At 36.3% G+C, this 18,255-nt stretch overlaps 1 protein-coding gene across 2 annotated transcripts; it reads right to left on the bottom strand.

The window, feature by feature from the left end:
* Positions 1-847: 847 nt before the first annotated feature.
* Positions 848-17,379, bottom strand: LOC103708027 (putative uncharacterized protein DDB_G0277003). Of its 2 annotated transcripts, none has more exons than XM_008792781.3 (10): positions 17,119-17,379; positions 15,904-15,973; positions 11,548-11,685; positions 8,303-8,366; positions 8,124-8,205; positions 6,031-6,115; positions 3,577-3,633; positions 2,450-2,566; positions 1,680-1,750; positions 848-1,311 (listed from the first exon to the last, which is right to left on the bottom strand). In XM_008792781.3, the coding sequence occupies exons 1-10, from the start codon at positions 17,220-17,222 to the stop codon at positions 933-935; spliced, it is 1,167 nt and encodes a 388-aa protein (XP_008791003.1). In that variant the 5' UTR covers positions 17,223-17,379; the 3' UTR covers positions 848-932. The 2 variants fall into 2 exon arrangements, with proteins under 2 accessions (XP_008791003.1, XP_026660799.1); XM_026804998.2 differs by lacking the exon at positions 17,119-17,379 and adding an exon at positions 16,779-17,083.
* Positions 17,380-18,255: the final 876 nt, after the last annotated feature.

The raw sequence follows: 18,255 nt of genomic DNA, 5'->3' as shown, positions 1-18,255 counted from the left end.
AATACGCCTACAAAATAGTGTAGATTTTATCATTCATGATGGCTATTTTTTAAGGGCAGCTGATTGTGTATGCCCAGTTCCTGTTCCCACGTATTTCATCATTTGGGGGATAATATGTTTGTGATGCTGCAAGTCATTTTGACCGAGATAAGACGATCACTATAGTTGAGGATAGGTTCTTTTGGCCTAGCCTTTCTTTTTGGGGTACAAATTTTGGCTTAGCCTTAAAAAGGATATAGTAGATATAGTTTCAGAATGTAGAAATTGTCAATTGGAAAAAAGTAGGAGACATAATACTAGAGTACACATACCACTGCTTGTACCACACATTCATGGGCAAGACCTCATATGGACTTTGTTTTAGAATTTCCTTGCGTCAAAAATCATGATTCAACACTTACGGTAGCAAATAGATTTTCAAAAATGTCTCATTTTCTTCCTTGTAGCAACATGGCTGATGCATGCATGCAACGTTGCAAAATTACTCCTGTGAGGTGGTTTGACTACATGACCTTCCTAAGAAAATTGTTTGAGATTAAGATGTTAGATTCATGAGTTACTTTTGGAAGACCCTGTAGAAGTAAAACACCAAGCTCCAATTTTTATCAGCCTATCATCCATAGACAGACAAACTGTAGTAAAACATAGCCGAAAGGATCTCCTTAGGTGTTTAGTTGACTCTAGCAAGTGGGGTCCAAGTCATCCCATAGCAAATCCCATGACTCTATATCAAAGACAACCCATAGCAAATCCCACAACTTTCATATCTCATACTAAAGTTCATATCTGTCTATTCCTCCCTAGTCAAGCATTCAGAATGGTTAGAATATCAAACAAATTGGAGACATGCTTCGACAACACTTGGAATTTTATTGTCCTCGAGAAAACAGATGGAAAAGTTTCCACATTGTTTAATGGATTATATCTAAATCTCATGTGCATAAAAATGACACTTTGTAAAGATGTACGGTAGATCGGTCATATGACAACATGTATGGTAGCAAGTTTTTTGGTTTCATTGTCGCAGTTACATCAAGAACAGAGAGGGAAGCTTCAGCAGCAAGTCTGAGAAAGTAATTAAATGTCTCCAAGTTCCGGATGACCGTAGCTATATATGCATTTGGAGCTTCCTTTGCCTCATTCTGTGAATTATCACCATTCCTATCTTCTGTACTTTGAGTACATCTGTAGCAGCTCATGTCCCCTTCTTTTGGTTCAGATGAGCAAAATTTCAGGGGTTTCAGAAGGATGGAAAGCACTCGAATAAGATATGGCACATACAGTGGATCATAGATTATATCTGCACCCAAGCTGCAGTATGAAATTTGAAGAAAGAAAATATGCTGTGAGTATAAATGAAATGACTTAATGATTTAAGACCTAGGTAAACTGTTGCCAAAAGCAGCCTATCCGACATTACAACTAGTGATAATTGCTAAGGGAAAAGGAACCCATAAAGTGGATTATCAACTGTATTAAATTTGGGTTTGGTAAACCACTCCAAACATAATCAGACATCTGATATGAGGTGATAACTAATTTATTCATCTAATATTTAGACTAACAAAATTATATTAGATCGTGAAAGAGAAGACCAACTAATGAAACTCCAGCTCCTTGTCGTGCATAATTGAGGAGCAAAGAAAATAAAAGAAAAGAGCGGTAAAGGTGCTGCTCACACTATGTCAGGGTGGTAGGTTTGAAGCTCACTTTCAGAGGCAGATTCCCATGGCAAATGTTTACACTCAACCTGGTCATTACAATTTAGGTGAATCTCAGTAAGTCATCTAGAAACATAAAATCTCAATGCTATATACATAAACTATTCTGTCTCCTGAAAAACCGTAAGATGCATAATACACTAAGAAAACATCTTTAGATATAAAATCCATCCAGTATACTAACTATAAGCGGCGAAAAGGAAGGAAATAATTGAAACATACTACAACGGAACTCAGATATGTAGTTCTTAACCTTCCCCCGTCTTGTCTATAGGCAATAGAAAACAGTCGCCTGTGATTGTATGCACCACCAAACATGTAATTGCAAAGTTTTACATGTATTTGAAGAAAGAGTAAAGTTGAACTTTCAAAGTTACACTGGGAAAAAATGACACCAGGTTTGGCCCTTAACAGGGTAATTGGTAACAGATGGTGATGGTTTAGTGGTTACAGATAGAATGTGCACTTGTGCAGATGACTAAATAATTTTGCAGAAAGCAATACTGACAAAACATTTTAGTTAGGTCTAAGAACCTGAAAATTATATCTTACTACAAAAAGTGCTCTCATGTAGTATTTCCAACCAAGACTGAAAGCCCAACTCCTTCTCAGAGTAAAGACATTAGGCTAGGATGAATTCATGAAATAAACAAATCAAGTCTGAACCTACAATATTAGGCTATACTATGTAACTGAAATATAATATGCTAATCAACAATATGACTGACCATGTTTGGACTTTCATATGTTCTCTGTGATGCCATGGTTTCAGAAGCCAAATGGTTCAATTCCAGATTAAGCTTCATGTTTGCCAAAGTTGACATGTCACCATCAGTAAGGATAACCTACATTGAAAATTCTCAACATAAGCAAAGTATCACAAGATCATATGCCATTAAAATAATCACCAAAGGTTACAATATCGATGTTCATCAAAATATTGGACTATCTGAAATGAGGTGGGAACAACATTATGCGGATCAATGGGACTAAAATCTATGTTAACCTTCATATGGAAAGTATAGTTCAGGTAGCAGTCTTCAAAAAGATACTGAACATCCAAAGATACAATTTTAAGGCTAAAGATACGGTAGGTGTAGTCAGCAAGTAAAATGGCCAGAGTTGTTTTTCACAAATTGTAAAAAATAAACTGTAACACTCAGAATTACAATACTACCATAGTCTAAAACAAAATGTGGTTGGTGGAACAAACTGAACCCTTCTGTTGTAACTTCAGGCAGGAAAACTCTTAAACATTTGAAATTTTGAACAACCAGTGGTAAGTAGCAATCTGCATCATGGTCCTATTCAGAATCAAAATAACGAATACTACTGCAAATCAAATAAAGAGGTAAGCCTCCCGAAATTTTATAATTTCCTTCATACTGTAAGAAAACTATTCCATCCTAGAATTTTTCCAATTAATTTGCACCTGAGAATCAAGGGTCAAACCAGCACCTCTCTACCATCTATAATACGCTGCAGTGCAATCTGTTCGCCAGGAAGAAAGATTTCATAGGAAAAAATCTTGACACCTCTCTTGAAGCTCAAAGAAAAAAAAAAAGAAGAAAAAATATTCAACTCTTTTTGAATAATGCGTGGAAGCAAGATGTTTGCTCCTTCACAGGTTCATATGCCCTTACAAACATTAACAAATATATGTACACAAATATACAATCATTCAACTTTGTATATGCACTGCATAATCATCAACAACAACAAACAAAAATGAAATCCATCCAAGCAGAGAGAGAAATAATCAAAACAAAGAGGAGTAAGATAACCTTTATAAGGGGTAAAAACTAACCCCTACAAACAACTGGAACGTGGACAAAAGATAATGGCAATATCATACCTTGGAGGCTCCAACATGTTTGAGCATAATACCAACCAACCCGACACCAGAACCAACCTGTTGGATTACAGAACAATACCATATTTCCAAAAAATAACAATCAAGAAAAATAATAAATTTCAAACAAAATAATTCGTGGTCGAGTAATTCCGCAGAGCATTTTAGTAAAGGAGATGACATGAAAGGAATAAAAGTTGTTTGCTCAAATTTAAGAACACTAATAAATAAGAGCTAGGATTAATATTGACACAGCTCACAATGCTCAATGTCCCTTGGCAATTGGCTTAAAGTTCAAGTACTCCTCTCAGTCATCTTTTAGGTGCTATGGCCTTCTTTTTCCCTTACATGGTCTATTGCCTTACTGATCACTTGATTAAGGCCTGTGTCAGTATACTGTCAAATGTCAATAGCTGTAAATTTCTTCCACTAGAACAGTTTATATCATATCTACACAACTGTTTACATCATCTATTATGCCCTAATCTGTTGTTCCTACAAATTATCGCACTTTCTTTTAATATCGATTAGTTTAACTGGTTACTGAATTTTTGATGAAAGCGCCCAAGAAGGGAATTATGTTTCTTCCTTAATGGCTGAACTAGGTAACTATTAGACCATGCTGACACTATTATCAAAACATTCTAGCCACAACAGGGCTCATATTGCCATAATTACAGCTCTTTTTACAGGTAATTGGCATGCTATCTAGATGATCAAGATTGGAATTTCAAAAGCAAACTAAATATAGAAATCAACTACAACTCGTTTTTCTAGCACTAAGCTCAGATCAATCTAAAATCTTCTATCTTTTAGTTGCCTTTAGTTTCAAAAGGTCAACTTCTTCAAGAGATTTATAATTGCTCGGAATACTACGAAATGTATCCCCCAGTGATTTTAAGCTAGGGGGAATGGAGGAGATAACAGGAGTATTGTTTTGAAGTACCAAATTAACTTCATCCATGTATTATTGTCCATATCTAGTGCTGATGCAGTTGCTATTAATTATACTCATGCATTGAAAAAAACTGTTTCTCCATTGCTGGTATGGTTATAACACCATCAAATTGAGCTGTGATAAGGTCATAAGGTATTCTCATTCTCTCCTGTAGATCTAATTTTCATGCTGTCTGCAACCATTTCATCTTTAAGGAAAAATCAGTTGAATATTAAATTTTCCTTCTGTGTAGACCTTACCTTTTATGCTGATCTATATTCTTAGCACGAGTTCCCTCTACTGTATATGCAATATGTTTAATTAACATAAATATGAATGCGGATGGATATGCATACTTGATTGTCTGACTCGAATATATAGTTTGATTGGTAAAGACAACTTTGTTCGTCACGATAAAGCAATTTCATAAACTTTAGGAAAAAATACACAACAAAAATGTGTTTACTTAGCAAATGTTGTATTGAGTGTATATAGTTGTTTACAACTTCTGTAAATTTGCACCAGTTATTTTGGTTTGATATTGTGCACTGATGGCTGATACATACAAGAATAATCCATTTGAGAACACTCATCTGTGTTCCAAGCTCAAACATGTCCTTCAGGATACAATTAAGCTGCTCTGGTAATCTAGAAACTTCCTCAAAGATCAAGGTACTCTGTTCTTAGCTGGATATAGTGCAAAAGGTCACAGACTGATCTTTAGTTTTCCATATGCAGTGACCACAATCTAATGACCTTTATTTAGCACAAGCATCAGACCTTTTTATGTCCATAGGCTTCATTACTACCATAATATATGGGGTTCCTAGAGACTAGCTGTTTCCACTTTACATGCTTGCTTAGCATGAGATATCTAGCCATGTGAAGGACCTTAGCAGACCCATTAACGCTGGCATCATCTACATCTGGATTGCATTGCAACCCACAGCTAGACCTTACATGCTGATACACCTTGCAACTCTGTCACTTTATTGCTTTTCATTTTTGTTAAGTAGTTTCACCTAACCACCAAACTCCTTCATCAGCTTCAAGATCTATGTTATCGTCATATTTGAGGAGTTTAATATATAATCCATGATGTTGAAAGAGACTTTGTTCAATGAATAGATTGCACTTTAGATATTTTCCTCGTAGCCTTCAAAACTAGGTACAGCTATTAGTACCAAACGGTTAATGTAGCCTCATAAAGCTCATTCCTCATTAATAATCTTGTGCTTATAGCATATGCAACTTGTTCTTTGGATTCAACACCTTGACCTAGAATCGTCCTCTCACATTCAGTTCACACTACGAAAACAACTCTTCCTCCTGATTGATGAATCAACTATAGTCCATTGCTTCTTCTTACAGTCAACTTCTAGTGTATGATCCACTACGTTTGAAGGTAGGTGCAGTAAAAATCTGGATAGTAATCTTGCCCATAATAATTTGCAATATAGAAAAAAGCCAATTAGGTAAAACAAAAAAATTGGAATAAAATACCTAAATGTTTGCTTTACCTCAAAGCAAAATTTATTTGAAAAAGTCATTGGATAAGAAAGTATCAGCTCTGACAAGAAAAGACTCGAGGGCCAAAGAGCGCACCTACCAAATCAAAGTGATAAGAACGAGCAAGCAATCATAATTTTTCAAGGATGGACTGCCACTAATTTAAATAAATGTCCGTATCAAACTGTAAGCACATAATGTAGATGTCAAAACATAAGGCAACACAAAACCGTACAAATGGATCATACTGGTAGAGAATTTTCTTAATTCAAACTTACACTAACAAGTGAATTTTCTGCCTAAACTTGATTCCATTAAGAAATGGAAAACATGGTTCTAAATTTTAAAATTTTCAAAACAGGTAAAGTTTGGTTATCGTGTTTGTATTCTATCATTCTTCACGATAAAATTCAGGTTAATTGGGTTCAAAGTAGTGTCAGCTACATTGTGTTTAATTTGGGCGAACATCAATGCATAGATCTAAGTATCTAAATCTCTACCTAGAATCCCTTGCTCCTATTTTCATATTTGATAGGTCATTCTAGGAATGGTTTAGTGGGAGTCAACGAAATCAAATTGTGTGCAATAGTAGCCATCCATATTGCACAAAATATTGATGGGTACATAAAATATGAATCTTAACATTGTTTACCTATTCTCTAATATTACTGAAATTGGATGTCCATATATTCATTGCTAAAAAACAAGCAATTTTGAGAGGGCACATCCATAACAAAAGCAAATAAGTTAGTATAGTAAACCAATATAGATCTTTCTAACTCTTGAACATTGTGTTTCAATTTGGCTCTTCAGCTTTTAATAAATGCCTTGGAGATTAATACAATTCAGGATATTAAACATTGCCTTTAACTATCTCAAGCTGGCTTCTTCTGATGTCCGGGGAAACCTCGGAGGATGCTCCATAGTTGAGTCAAATTAAACTCAGCAATAAGGTAAGCCCCTTACCTATTAACTACCCTTTTAAGGTTTGATGCGAAATCCATCTTTTGCTCAAAGCTACCCTGGCCGTTAATTTAACACCAATATCTTGAAAGCTATGTTAGAGAGCCATTTTGAAACATGTTTTCAAACTTCAATCTTCAAAGGGTCCATCTTTATTCAAAAATCAAATAGATAGGTGTGGCATAGCACATCGGTTAAGGTAATAAGTTAAGATAAAGGCTTCATGAAAATCTTTTCTAGTTCCTATTAAATATTGATGCAGATCAAAAAGAATATAGTTTGCAAGCAAATATATCAGACACCTAGATTTTTATTTTGAAATTTTTGCATGCCACAAGAAATGTAGAGACTCAAGTACATGTGCATGGCTTTGACCAAGATGGATTGGTTTTGAGAAACTAACAAACCTATTTCTACATAACAGATTCAGGTTTAACTAAACATGATGTAGAGACACTACCAATTTTGGATCTTAAGAAAAGCTTGTGTTTGCATTGAATGTATCTGTGGTAAACCTAAACTAAGCATAAATATAGTTCTTTGAATTCTTTAATCACACAAGACAAAGCACACAAGATCAAGTATGATCCAAAATCTAATTTAAGAAATACAAATAGTTAAATTTCTCAAAAAAAAAAATCAACAAATCTTTTGCAGACCCTAAAACTGGAACATCCAAGAAAGTTAACAATATATGAACTTGTAAGTTCTTTGTATCGACATAGGAAAAATACATAAAATTCTTGAGGACATGTCTCTCTAATTAAAGCTTGGATAATATTTAGATACTATATTTACCAAGTGTAAAATCAGGCAGGTGAAAATATATTTAAAAGTCAGGGAGATTTTTTTTGTTCTAATATTATTTAAAAAAATAAATTAGCTATCTTCAATATGCACTAGTTGGGAAGACAATGAACTTCATGTCCTCAGTCTCTTTTCAAGTATCCCATTTCCACCCACGTACTCCCATCTCTCATAAGCACATCATGGTTCAACTCTCTCTATGCCTAATAATTAAGTAGGAAATTTTTTGAATCATTTGAACATAGATGTAGATTTTTACCAATGCCTAAACATGCCAAGTTGCCAACCATAGCAATTGCACACAAATTAAAAAAAAAAGAGAGTAATATCATACCCAGTATCTCCTTCAAGCATATTGAGAGAACATTGCAGCGGAACTACTAAGTTCATTGAACTCAAACATTTATTGTCATGGCCTGTGGAAATATAAAACTTATGCATCTAGCAAAGCAAACAGCAATAGTCAATTGGAGTAAAGAACATATAAGAACCAATTTTAAAGCTATAACTTACCACTGGAACAGAGAAAAGAAATCTGTCTGCAGATTCTACTCCTCTCTTTCAGCAAGTCATCGTCCTATAAAGGAAAAAAAACGTGTCAGTAATTATTAAAAAAAAATCATACACTGTTTTAATTACAATGATGTTAACAGATTTTGTTTACAAGCCAACAAGAATAACTCACTCTTTAAACTAGTCACTTGAAGACCCAGTTCTACAAATTAACGGATAAACTAAACATACACTTTATACCCAAGAATGAAAATTTTAGCATTTGAAATGTATATTTGATGACTGCACTATATATACCATGATAGCCAAGCCCATGCTTATATAGTCACATTAATCACATTGCAGTACTTCAAATTGTAAATGAACTGTGCTGCCATATGAGGAAGCACTCTTTGGGTTCGTACCAGAGACACAAGCACAAGATCAATATGCACAGAAGCTCTAAATTTCGTTTGACAGCCCACACTTTAACTGGGTAAAATGATCCTAAAATTCCACATCTTGAGGAAGAGTTTGAGCGATGTTCAGAGTCTTTAGTATCAGGTCACTGTAGCTTCCAATGTGGGCACATTATATTCTAACAGTAAACTACACATGGTATTTTCACAGTAATTAATTAGGGGTTATTGAGCCTTTTAGTATTTCTTTTTTATGCTTTAATTGATCCTTAGAATTTATATAGTTTTTTGTTCAAAATTCAGTGTCATTAAGGTTTCAAGTCTACATAAATTTTGCAATTATCTCTTTTAAAGGTTTATCTTGAGTTGATTCAAAGCAAGGGTTTAAATACCATGGGACGGGCTGTTTTGGTTTTTCCATAGAATAAGCACCTCCTGTACCAATACTTGAAATGGTGGATGTCGGATCCTCTCCCTGTCCATTTTTTGCCTCATCCTGTCCAGACATTCGGAATCAGTGATTGTCATACCACCCTGAATTGCCTGGTTCGGAGTGTACTATGCTGTATTGGGTTGGAATCGGTATGAAAACATTAATTAGATTGGTACAAGCTACGTACCGACCTGTAACAATCCGAACCAAACCGTACAACCAAGTACCACCTCAAACTAGGATGGGTACCATATTGTACGGCACATACCGCCCGATTTCTACATACCATACTGTACAAACTGTACCGTAACGTACTGGTATGGTACCTAGTTTTGAGATTGCAGACCTTGCTTGGGATAGTGGGATGCTCTACCATTCTACCAGAAATTAAACCTTGATTAAACGAAAAAATTATGTAAAGGTTTTGTTGTCCTCCCCCCCCCCCTTCTCTCATTCTCCTCTTTATTGTATCTCTTTTTGTCTCTCTATTTTTTTAAACCCCTTTCTCTCTACATTATCATTCTACTTCCATCCTCTTACTCTTCGTAGTTAATAACTTGAGCTTAAGTATGATTATAATTGGACTTATTTTCAACATTTCATGCATAATTTTGATCCTAAAAGCCTTTCCATCCATTATTAATCCCAAAAACCCTTCAACCTTGCCCCCATGTGTTGCTTTCATCAGAATCACTAAAAATCTGCACATAATTGCAGAAATCAGCACATATAACACAGTTTTGAGGTTATAAATCCGTTAGAAACATTTCATAAGCCTTTTCTTTATCCAATAGACCCAAAATCACTGACTTCAAGGTAAACCATTGCACATGTGGATGCTTCAAAGCCTAGGGTACTGCAATAATCATCCTTAATCATATTATGACCCTTAAAACACAGCCCACATTATATCCTTAATTATGTTCATCAATCAAGCTGATTGGATGAACTAGAGAGTTGCTTCTAGGGAATTATGTCGGTAACCCTTCAATTAGCAATTTGCCAGAAAGCTTTATGAATGACAACATGACCTACTATGTTGCTTGACACAAAATATTGGCTGTAAGGAGGGTCCAAGAAAACAAGTTGATGTTGTAAAATTAAAAATGAGAATATTAACATGGGCGTATGGTGAAACGAAAAAGGATAGAGAAATGATGAGTATACTAGAGTAGCTCTAGGAGTTACATCAATTAAGGATAAAGTGATGGAGAGTTAATTCAGATGTAGGCACTTACAGCATAGGTTTGAAAAGGCTTCAATGTGCAAGAAATTGAAGTATTGAATATTGCTGGCATGTCAACCAGCCACTAGAACTATATTCACCAGGTGATGATGTTTCATGCTAGTACTTTGCATTCATTAACATTCACTAGCACTACAATGTGCCAAGAACTAGCATTGCAATTGGCAAAGGCACTGGAATGGTACATTTTGGTCCATACCAAGCAACATGCATGGCAATTTAATCTGTCATAAGGAAGGGTACTTGTTGAAGGATTTAGGAAGAAGAGAGGGAAGTTCTAAGAGGTGGTCTGCATAGGAAATTAGGAATACTTCGCCAACAAGTATTCTAAAGTTGGATTTTATATATCCTCCTGTTTAGAGGTATCTCTAAGGTTATTTCAAGTTTTTCCTGAACTTTTTCACAACTATTATCCACCTACATCCTTCAATGTAGATTAAAGATAGCCTCCTTACTAAAGCCCCCACAATTTTTTTCATTTTACATGCTCATGCCATTTAAATTGATTCTCCATCACTTTGTCCTCGGTTTGCACAACTCAAATGGCTCCTATAATATACTCATATCTCATGCCATTGTTCCTAGTTTTCCCACACAACCATCTTGGCATTCTCATTTCTGCTACATCTAACTTGTTTTCTTTAACCTACTTTATTTCCCAACATCCTGAGAAATACAATATATCATTCTTTGATGTACTAAATAATATATAATTCATAAGATAATACTTTATTAACATTTAACTTGCTTTTCACTTCCCAAGTTGATTAGTTTATCATGAGTTACTGATTCAAAATAATGTTAGATATCAACTGAGTACTTATATCTCGAAAAGTACACAGAAAGAAATATTCATAAAAATGATAAAATATTAAAAAAGAAGCAAATAAGAAATTCACAGAATTTGCAGCATAAGACTGCCTATGACTACATTAAGAATTATAAAATGCTGGAAAACTAATAAACTTAACTGAATGATGCAATCTACTTATAATGCAGATAACATACATTGTAGAAGTGATATTTTGGCTTATCTTTTGAACCTAACTACATGTTGCTACCTTATCAAAATGCAGCAAGATTTATTACTAAACATTCGTTTGCTTGGAGATATGATATGTGACTATCTGAAACAAACTAAAAGGAAAAAAGCAGTCTGGCTATTTACCATATGTGAAGTCAAATAATAAGCTAATCGTTCATACAAGCCCTCCAGCACAACATCATGGGTTGATTCAGCAGCAGTAATAACCTTTTTAAGAATATTTTTTATATATGTTAGGTTATACACAGTTCCCTCGTCCTCCTGCACATGAGATGCCATAGATCAACATTAGGGCATCCAAAAGAATGATTCATGAAGAGATGGAACCTAATCTACAAACTCTAAGATAAATTATCAAGAGTTAGGCTTAGGTTGAATTTCAACACATGAAAATTAAAGATAATAAAGAATGTTTTCAGAACATAACAAAATTTTCATACAAATTAATGTCAGGCTTATCAAACTTATTGTCTGACCTCATTGTACTATTAATACATTACAACTTACTTGAGATTAAATTGTAATGGGAAGGTACTTCAGCTAACAATACTCTGAAGTCCAAACAAATGACCAACCAGTACTTAAATGCCCATAACCTACGGTTATCACGTGTTTCAGGATTCAGACTACACTTTGTTTTATATGTTCCAGTAGCTAATGCAACATCCATATATTATACCATTAGTATTGTCACAACCCCCGGCCCGTTCCCGGCGGGCCGCCGCGACGGTCCTAGGGTGCGGATAGGCATCAGCCACCACGTAGAACCCTACTACCTATCAACCATCAATAAATTCTAAAAATTTTGGCATGATGCATGCACAAAATGATCACCTTTCCTATGGTGACCTGTCAGGATTATCTCAATACATACAACACACTACCTGTCAGAGCAGTAATCACATAATCTGTCACATAATAAACCTGGACAATATATAGCAATACATTATCACAGGCACACAACTGATCTGCACACACATATATATATACCTGCTTCCCAATCCATCCATGGTCAACCCATATCCACAACAGGATCTATGACTGTAACTATGCACTATATACAATAGAAGGTTTATAATACACCAAAAGGTATAAACCTCTATCTACATTATACTATACTATGGAGCGGCATAGCTAGCAGGCAATCTCTAACCCTGCTCCTCTCTATACAATACCTGCCCTGCAATCAAAAACACCAAACTGGGAAGTGAGTATATGAATACTCAGTGAGTGGAGTAGAGAGTACTATGCACATGAGACAAGATATAATCATGGCTCGAGGTGAAATCTCAAGAGCATATGAGCAGTCGTCAAGAACAGGATACACATAACTCAACATAAGAAATAAGGAGTAAATCATCACAATCTCAATCAACTCATCTGGAGCATATATAGAATAATCAAATAAGTATGTATGATAACATAAATATGCTCAACAGGTCATAGTACTGAATCATATAAATCAGGTGTCAATAGGCTGAATCATCAACAAGACAGCTATCGGGAGGTGGGTTTTACGCCCCAGGCGAACCAGCAACAACTCCCTACTGTCACATGCATATGCAGGATAAGACACCATACCGATAATATAAATGCTAGACAGCTATCGAGAGGTGGATTTTACGCCCCAGGCGAACCAGCAACAACTCCCTACCGTCACATGCATATGCAGGATAAGACACCATACTGATAATATAAATGCTGGCCAGTATCCAGAACAGAAATCCATAGAAACATCTTACATCTGTCTACTAAATGGCACCTCGCGGGAATTCTACATCCGCGGAAAGCCATACTGCACCTCGCGGCGTCTTACTATGCCCGGCGGCAAGCAGAATATAAGTCGTAGGACCGGCCGATCCTACGCCTAGGGCCGTGTCCCCCCTAGGAAGGGACTGGGCTCCGCCCACCCAGAAGGCTACTATGTGCACACAGGCCGATGTTCAACCCCCATCGACTATAGGTGTCCTGCAGATACTGCCAAGCCATGCATAAATGCCATAATGCACCCTCCCAATACTCTACTAAAAAGGAGTATGATCAAGACTACCACTCACTCGACTCCGACCCAATCATAAACTAACATCAGGGTTGGGAGTGAAGATCAAGGAAGTGCAATACAACTCAATATACCACTAAAAAGGCTCTACAAATCTTTGAAATAGAGGAAATGAAATCAATTTACAAAAGAAATCATTTCACAATTCGGAATCAATTTGATTACTCATCAACCCCTCGTAATTCCTCTCAATGTTCCTTTAAATGCATGTACAGAATAATCAAGCATGGAGAATCAAGATTATAGAGAAATCTACTACAACAATTAATCAATAAGCTCAGGTGGAATCAAGTCACACTTGGCAACATTCATGAAAATGAATAAGGAATGTGCTCATGGTGCAAAGTACAAACTCCCACTCACCTGTCAATCTGGCACAGCCCTGATACGCCTCCAAAAATCTACAGCAGGCAGTGGGGAACTTCTTCCTCTTGTTCCCTAGCTTCTTGCCCAACTGTGACATGCATTTACAATACATTTAGTCTTGTATCAGGGGCTATAATCTACGTGCCAATTATAATATAGGAAACTTTAATTGATTCAACTCCCCCGTTCCCTAAATTTTTTTTTTCTTCTTCTTTTTCTTTTTAATTAATTAACTCACCATTTATGTGTATTAGGGACTCCCTTGCATGAGTACAAGGTCTCTTTTAGCTTGATCTAGGCTTAATACCCTATTATAGCATGAAATCCCCTATTTTTCCACCCGGATGAACAGTAACCCGGACCGACAGCCGGTTACTTCATCCCGGGTTTGATCCACTTTCCAAACTCCAGATTTGATGAAATTTTTACCTAACATTCTACACTCATAGAAAATTCCGAAAAGGTAACATGCATCACTATCGGAGGCCGTTTGACCTCCGAAATAATTCGCCGAAGTTGGGACTTCGACACAGTTTTTCCGTAGTGCCGGAAAAATTTGTCGAAATCCGATTCTTCCTCTTTTAACCACCTCTACAACCCTTATCCGACCCCTCTAGACTACATCCACCCTTTGTATAGCCTAATGTCATCAAAAGACTGGATAGGGACGGATATTTACCTTTTTCTTTTTGGAAATCGAGGTCCTTGCGTAGAGGGGAAGGAGACCTACGTTTTTCCCTTCAGCTGGAAGTGCAACCGGGATCCCTTTCCTCCTCAAATCCCCTTCCTCTTCTTCTTTCTTCTTCTTCTTCTTCTTCTCTTTTTCTTTCTTTCTTTCCTCTGTTTCACGCCTGAGACTCCCTTCCTCTCTCTCTGTTTCATTCCGTCTGAGACCAACTCAAACCCTCCAATTAAGTCACATCAAGCACTATTCACCCTTTGTTTAATATTATTAAATTTCCATTTTGCCCCTAACACTTCAACATATCTACAACTATGCTATTATCTTTTAATTCCTTCCAATTTTACCCCTTCTATCAATTTTAAAGGACTATTCTATCCCTTTTTATATATAAAATTTTTTTTTGGGGTTATTACAAGTATACACCAATGTAGAGCATCTATCTGATTGTACTTGATGGTGAACTGTCCTGTATTAACATGAGATAGTTTAATTTAAGAAAATTGATGAGTGCTGAACCATGATACCTGTTCTTGGGTGTTTTCATGAATATTCGCTCTACATAAACTTGCATTTGTTCAACAAATTTATAAACAGAAACTGCCAATGGAGGCACAGAAGCATTACTCTGCCTACAAATAGTGAAGAAAATATACAGGAATAGAGAAATTCCATGCGAAAAAGAAAAATAGTTGCAAGTAAAGAATGAATCAAGCACGATAAAGCATTTTGACTTCATGACTAATCTCAAAAATTCCAGTAACAACCAGGTCAAGTGATCATTTCAAATATGCCAAGAAGTACTCAGATATGATATATTATGATAAGGAGAAATCAAGAGGGATATAAATCCAATACAAGATCTATGATAAAAAGGAAACCAGCTTATAAAAAATTTAGGACACAGATGCAAAAAAAGATACCTAATATAATACAGTGTAGTAAGCATTCAAGCATTATAGTGTAATAAAAATCTTGAGCCAGCATTATCTAGAAACTTAGAACAGGTGTGAAGCATCAAAGCATGCCAAAGATCCAAATCTCAGCATTAGAAGTTTAACATGAAAATCCCCGCAAAAACATATAAATATACATGTTGAAATGAATTGAATTGTATATGAAGCGAACTAGTTGATGGTACTTTGTAGTAGAAAAGCTATTACTTGACTTTTATGATATTTAAATATAAAAAATGTGATACTACTAGAAATGTCCAAACACTACAGCTCAATCTTCCTTGGCACTTGATGTGTTAAGTGTCATTAGTTACTCATGTACAATAGAACAAGACATTCCAAAACTATGTGCTAAGTGTCAATATTACATGCTGAGAGTTAAGTAGTAAATTACATAGGCCAGGGAGAATACTTACAATACTATTTATACAATGCTCCAAAATGAAAGTCTGAACTCTTTCTGTAATAGATCCTCCACCAGATTGTCTAAGGAAGAAATGAAAATAATTGTGAACAAATTTCAAAGCAACATTAAAATGAACACAGCTTTGAATCTAGTAAAGTAAGGCATCAGAGCTATACGAAATTAATATTAGTAAACTGAGTTAAAATTTTCTATACCATAAAGCATAGCTAGTCACATGGCTGTCATATAAAATTTTCCATTCAACTTGACAGATATCCTATGGTCACATAATATCTCAGTTGCACTCTCCATTTTAACCATCCTAGTTTAATCCTATAGATAACATCCTCTTGAATCTACCTTTCCTTATGAATAATCGATCATAAATACGAAAATGATTACTATGAGGAACTTCATGATTCTTTACTCTGCAATCATCTCTATTATAGGTGTTGCACCAATCAAGGACAAATCAGATGAAATCCATCGAGGCTGATATGAACATGTGCAACAAAAAATTACGGTCTGCCTGGAATTAGATTTGTGTCGATGGGCCAATAAATAGGAAATAAAAGACACAATAGGTTATGCAAAAGGATTTGGAGAAACTAATCATGCAAGAAGATGTCGCCTTTAGTAATACTATGTAATGCTTCTTCTATTAAAAAAGTTAACGTAATGCATTTGAGACATGGCTACTTTTGTCACTGTAGGGGAAAATGGGAAACAGAAAAGAGAAAGTTGAGTCACGTTGGGACACTAAAACACGGGAAAAGTTCAAAACTTCAAATGTGCACACGATCTTCAGCTTGAGACAAGAAAGGGTAAATAGTCGTTAGTTTTGAGATGGAGAACTCCAAGCAGACAGAGAAATTTTATCAGCACCTATAACTTCTTTTAAGCACACGGCCCATGTAATCCAAAAACAAGATCCTTTATTGGGATTTCTTTTCCTCCCTGGGATAAACCAAAGCCTCGCCGCGTTGCTCCTATTCCTGAGAAGCAAAGAACAAAATGGCAAGGTGTTTCGTTGCCTCTTTTTCTTCAAACGGCTGGCGGACAAACACCGCAAACTGAACAAATCTCAAGCTACATACTAACTGGAGTTCTCAAACCATCCAAAATAAATTTGTTAACAAACACAGACCAAATTCAAAAGAGAAGTGAGCGCAAGAAGGTCCAATGGAGAGGTGGGAAGGAGTCGATAAGGATGAAAGAAGGGAACCTGGCTAAGGAGATGAAGTGGTCGGCGGGCTCCATGGCCAGGAAAGACGATCTTAGGTAAAGCAGGTTGAGGCTACAAGCATCGTGGGTTCCGGCATCGCCCATGCCGGCGAGAACGACGGTGTCCAGAGTCTAGACAGGCCGTCGACCCTAAAACTACAGGTAATGGTATTCATTGGGCCGATATCGCGCTAATCGGATCCGAACCCGACAACAAAAGCTGGAGTCTGGATCCGGAAAGTGGATTCGGTATATCCAAGCAATCATCGCACATGGTGGGTGGCTCCTCTTGTCCTTCAGGAATGAAAGGATTTTTCAAAATCTAAATAATGATACTTTGCATATAGCTAATCTGACGGGGAGAATGGCTAAGGAATTCTATGAAGTAACATCAAGCTCGACTCCACCAAACCAATAGCTTTGGAATATCTGCAGCTCGAGTAGCTCACCCTTTTTATTTGCATAATTTTAGAAGTCGTGTAACAAACTGTATCACTTTTTGTGAGGAACAAAAAAAAAAAAAATCATTTTTTCTTATTTTTTTATTTTTTATTTCTTCTGTAAATATTTTAACACTCTTAAGCACCCTTATTGGTTAAATACTTAAGTGGATATTCCATTCCCATGGCTTGGTGAAGATCAATTTCGATAGTTCCTTTGAAGGACTTGGAGGGGGTTTCATCATGATGGATCACCTTGGCAGGACTGTTATGCAGGATCAAGAGTTTTTCCAGCTATTACGATTGCACTTGTTGAACTCTTTTTGGGCTGCTTGAGGGAGACTCACATATGCTTTCTTTATTCTAAATTGCATCTGGATTGCCCTAGGGATTAGAAATCGTGCTTTTACATTTTTTTTTTTTTTTTTTTGGTGAAAACGGCAATTTCATATAACTCTAACGTGAGTACACCTTGCCATATCAGAAGAAAGCAAAAAATACAGTGGGGGCGGGAGCCCTGCCGTGGAAGTCCAACAAAAGTCCCCTGAATGTCGTGCAACGTAAGAGGCGACCCAGTCTGCCACACTGTTCGCCTCCCGGAACACATGTACTGCCTCGAAGTCGTCCATCTCCAGGGCCATCCTGCGGGTCTCCCGAATGAGAGGATGTCCATCACCATATCTGTCCGCACCCTGAAT

This window comes from Phoenix dactylifera, chromosome 3 (genome assembly GCF_009389715.1).
Source record: "Phoenix dactylifera cultivar Barhee BC4 chromosome 3, palm_55x_up_171113_PBpolish2nd_filt_p, whole genome shotgun sequence".
In the NCBI taxonomy this organism is placed as follows: domain Eukaryota; kingdom Viridiplantae; phylum Streptophyta; class Magnoliopsida; order Arecales; family Arecaceae; genus Phoenix; species Phoenix dactylifera.
The sequence above is the reverse complement of the archived record's forward strand: the minus strand, read 5'-3'. Positions and strand labels throughout refer to the sequence as shown.

Coding starts and splice junctions, on each gene's coding strand:
- LOC103708027 (XM_008792781.3), bottom strand. CDS start 17,222: ATGGGCGATGCCGGAACCCACGATGCTTGTAGCCTCAACCTGCTTTAC. Junction 2,567..3,576: donor AACATGTTGGAGCCTCCAAG/GTATGATATTGC, acceptor TTTTCAATGTAG/GTTATCCTTACTGATGGTGA. Junction 1,312..1,679: donor ACCTACCACCCTGACATAGT/GTGAGCAGCACC, acceptor TTCATACTGCAG/CTTGGGTGCAGATATAATCT.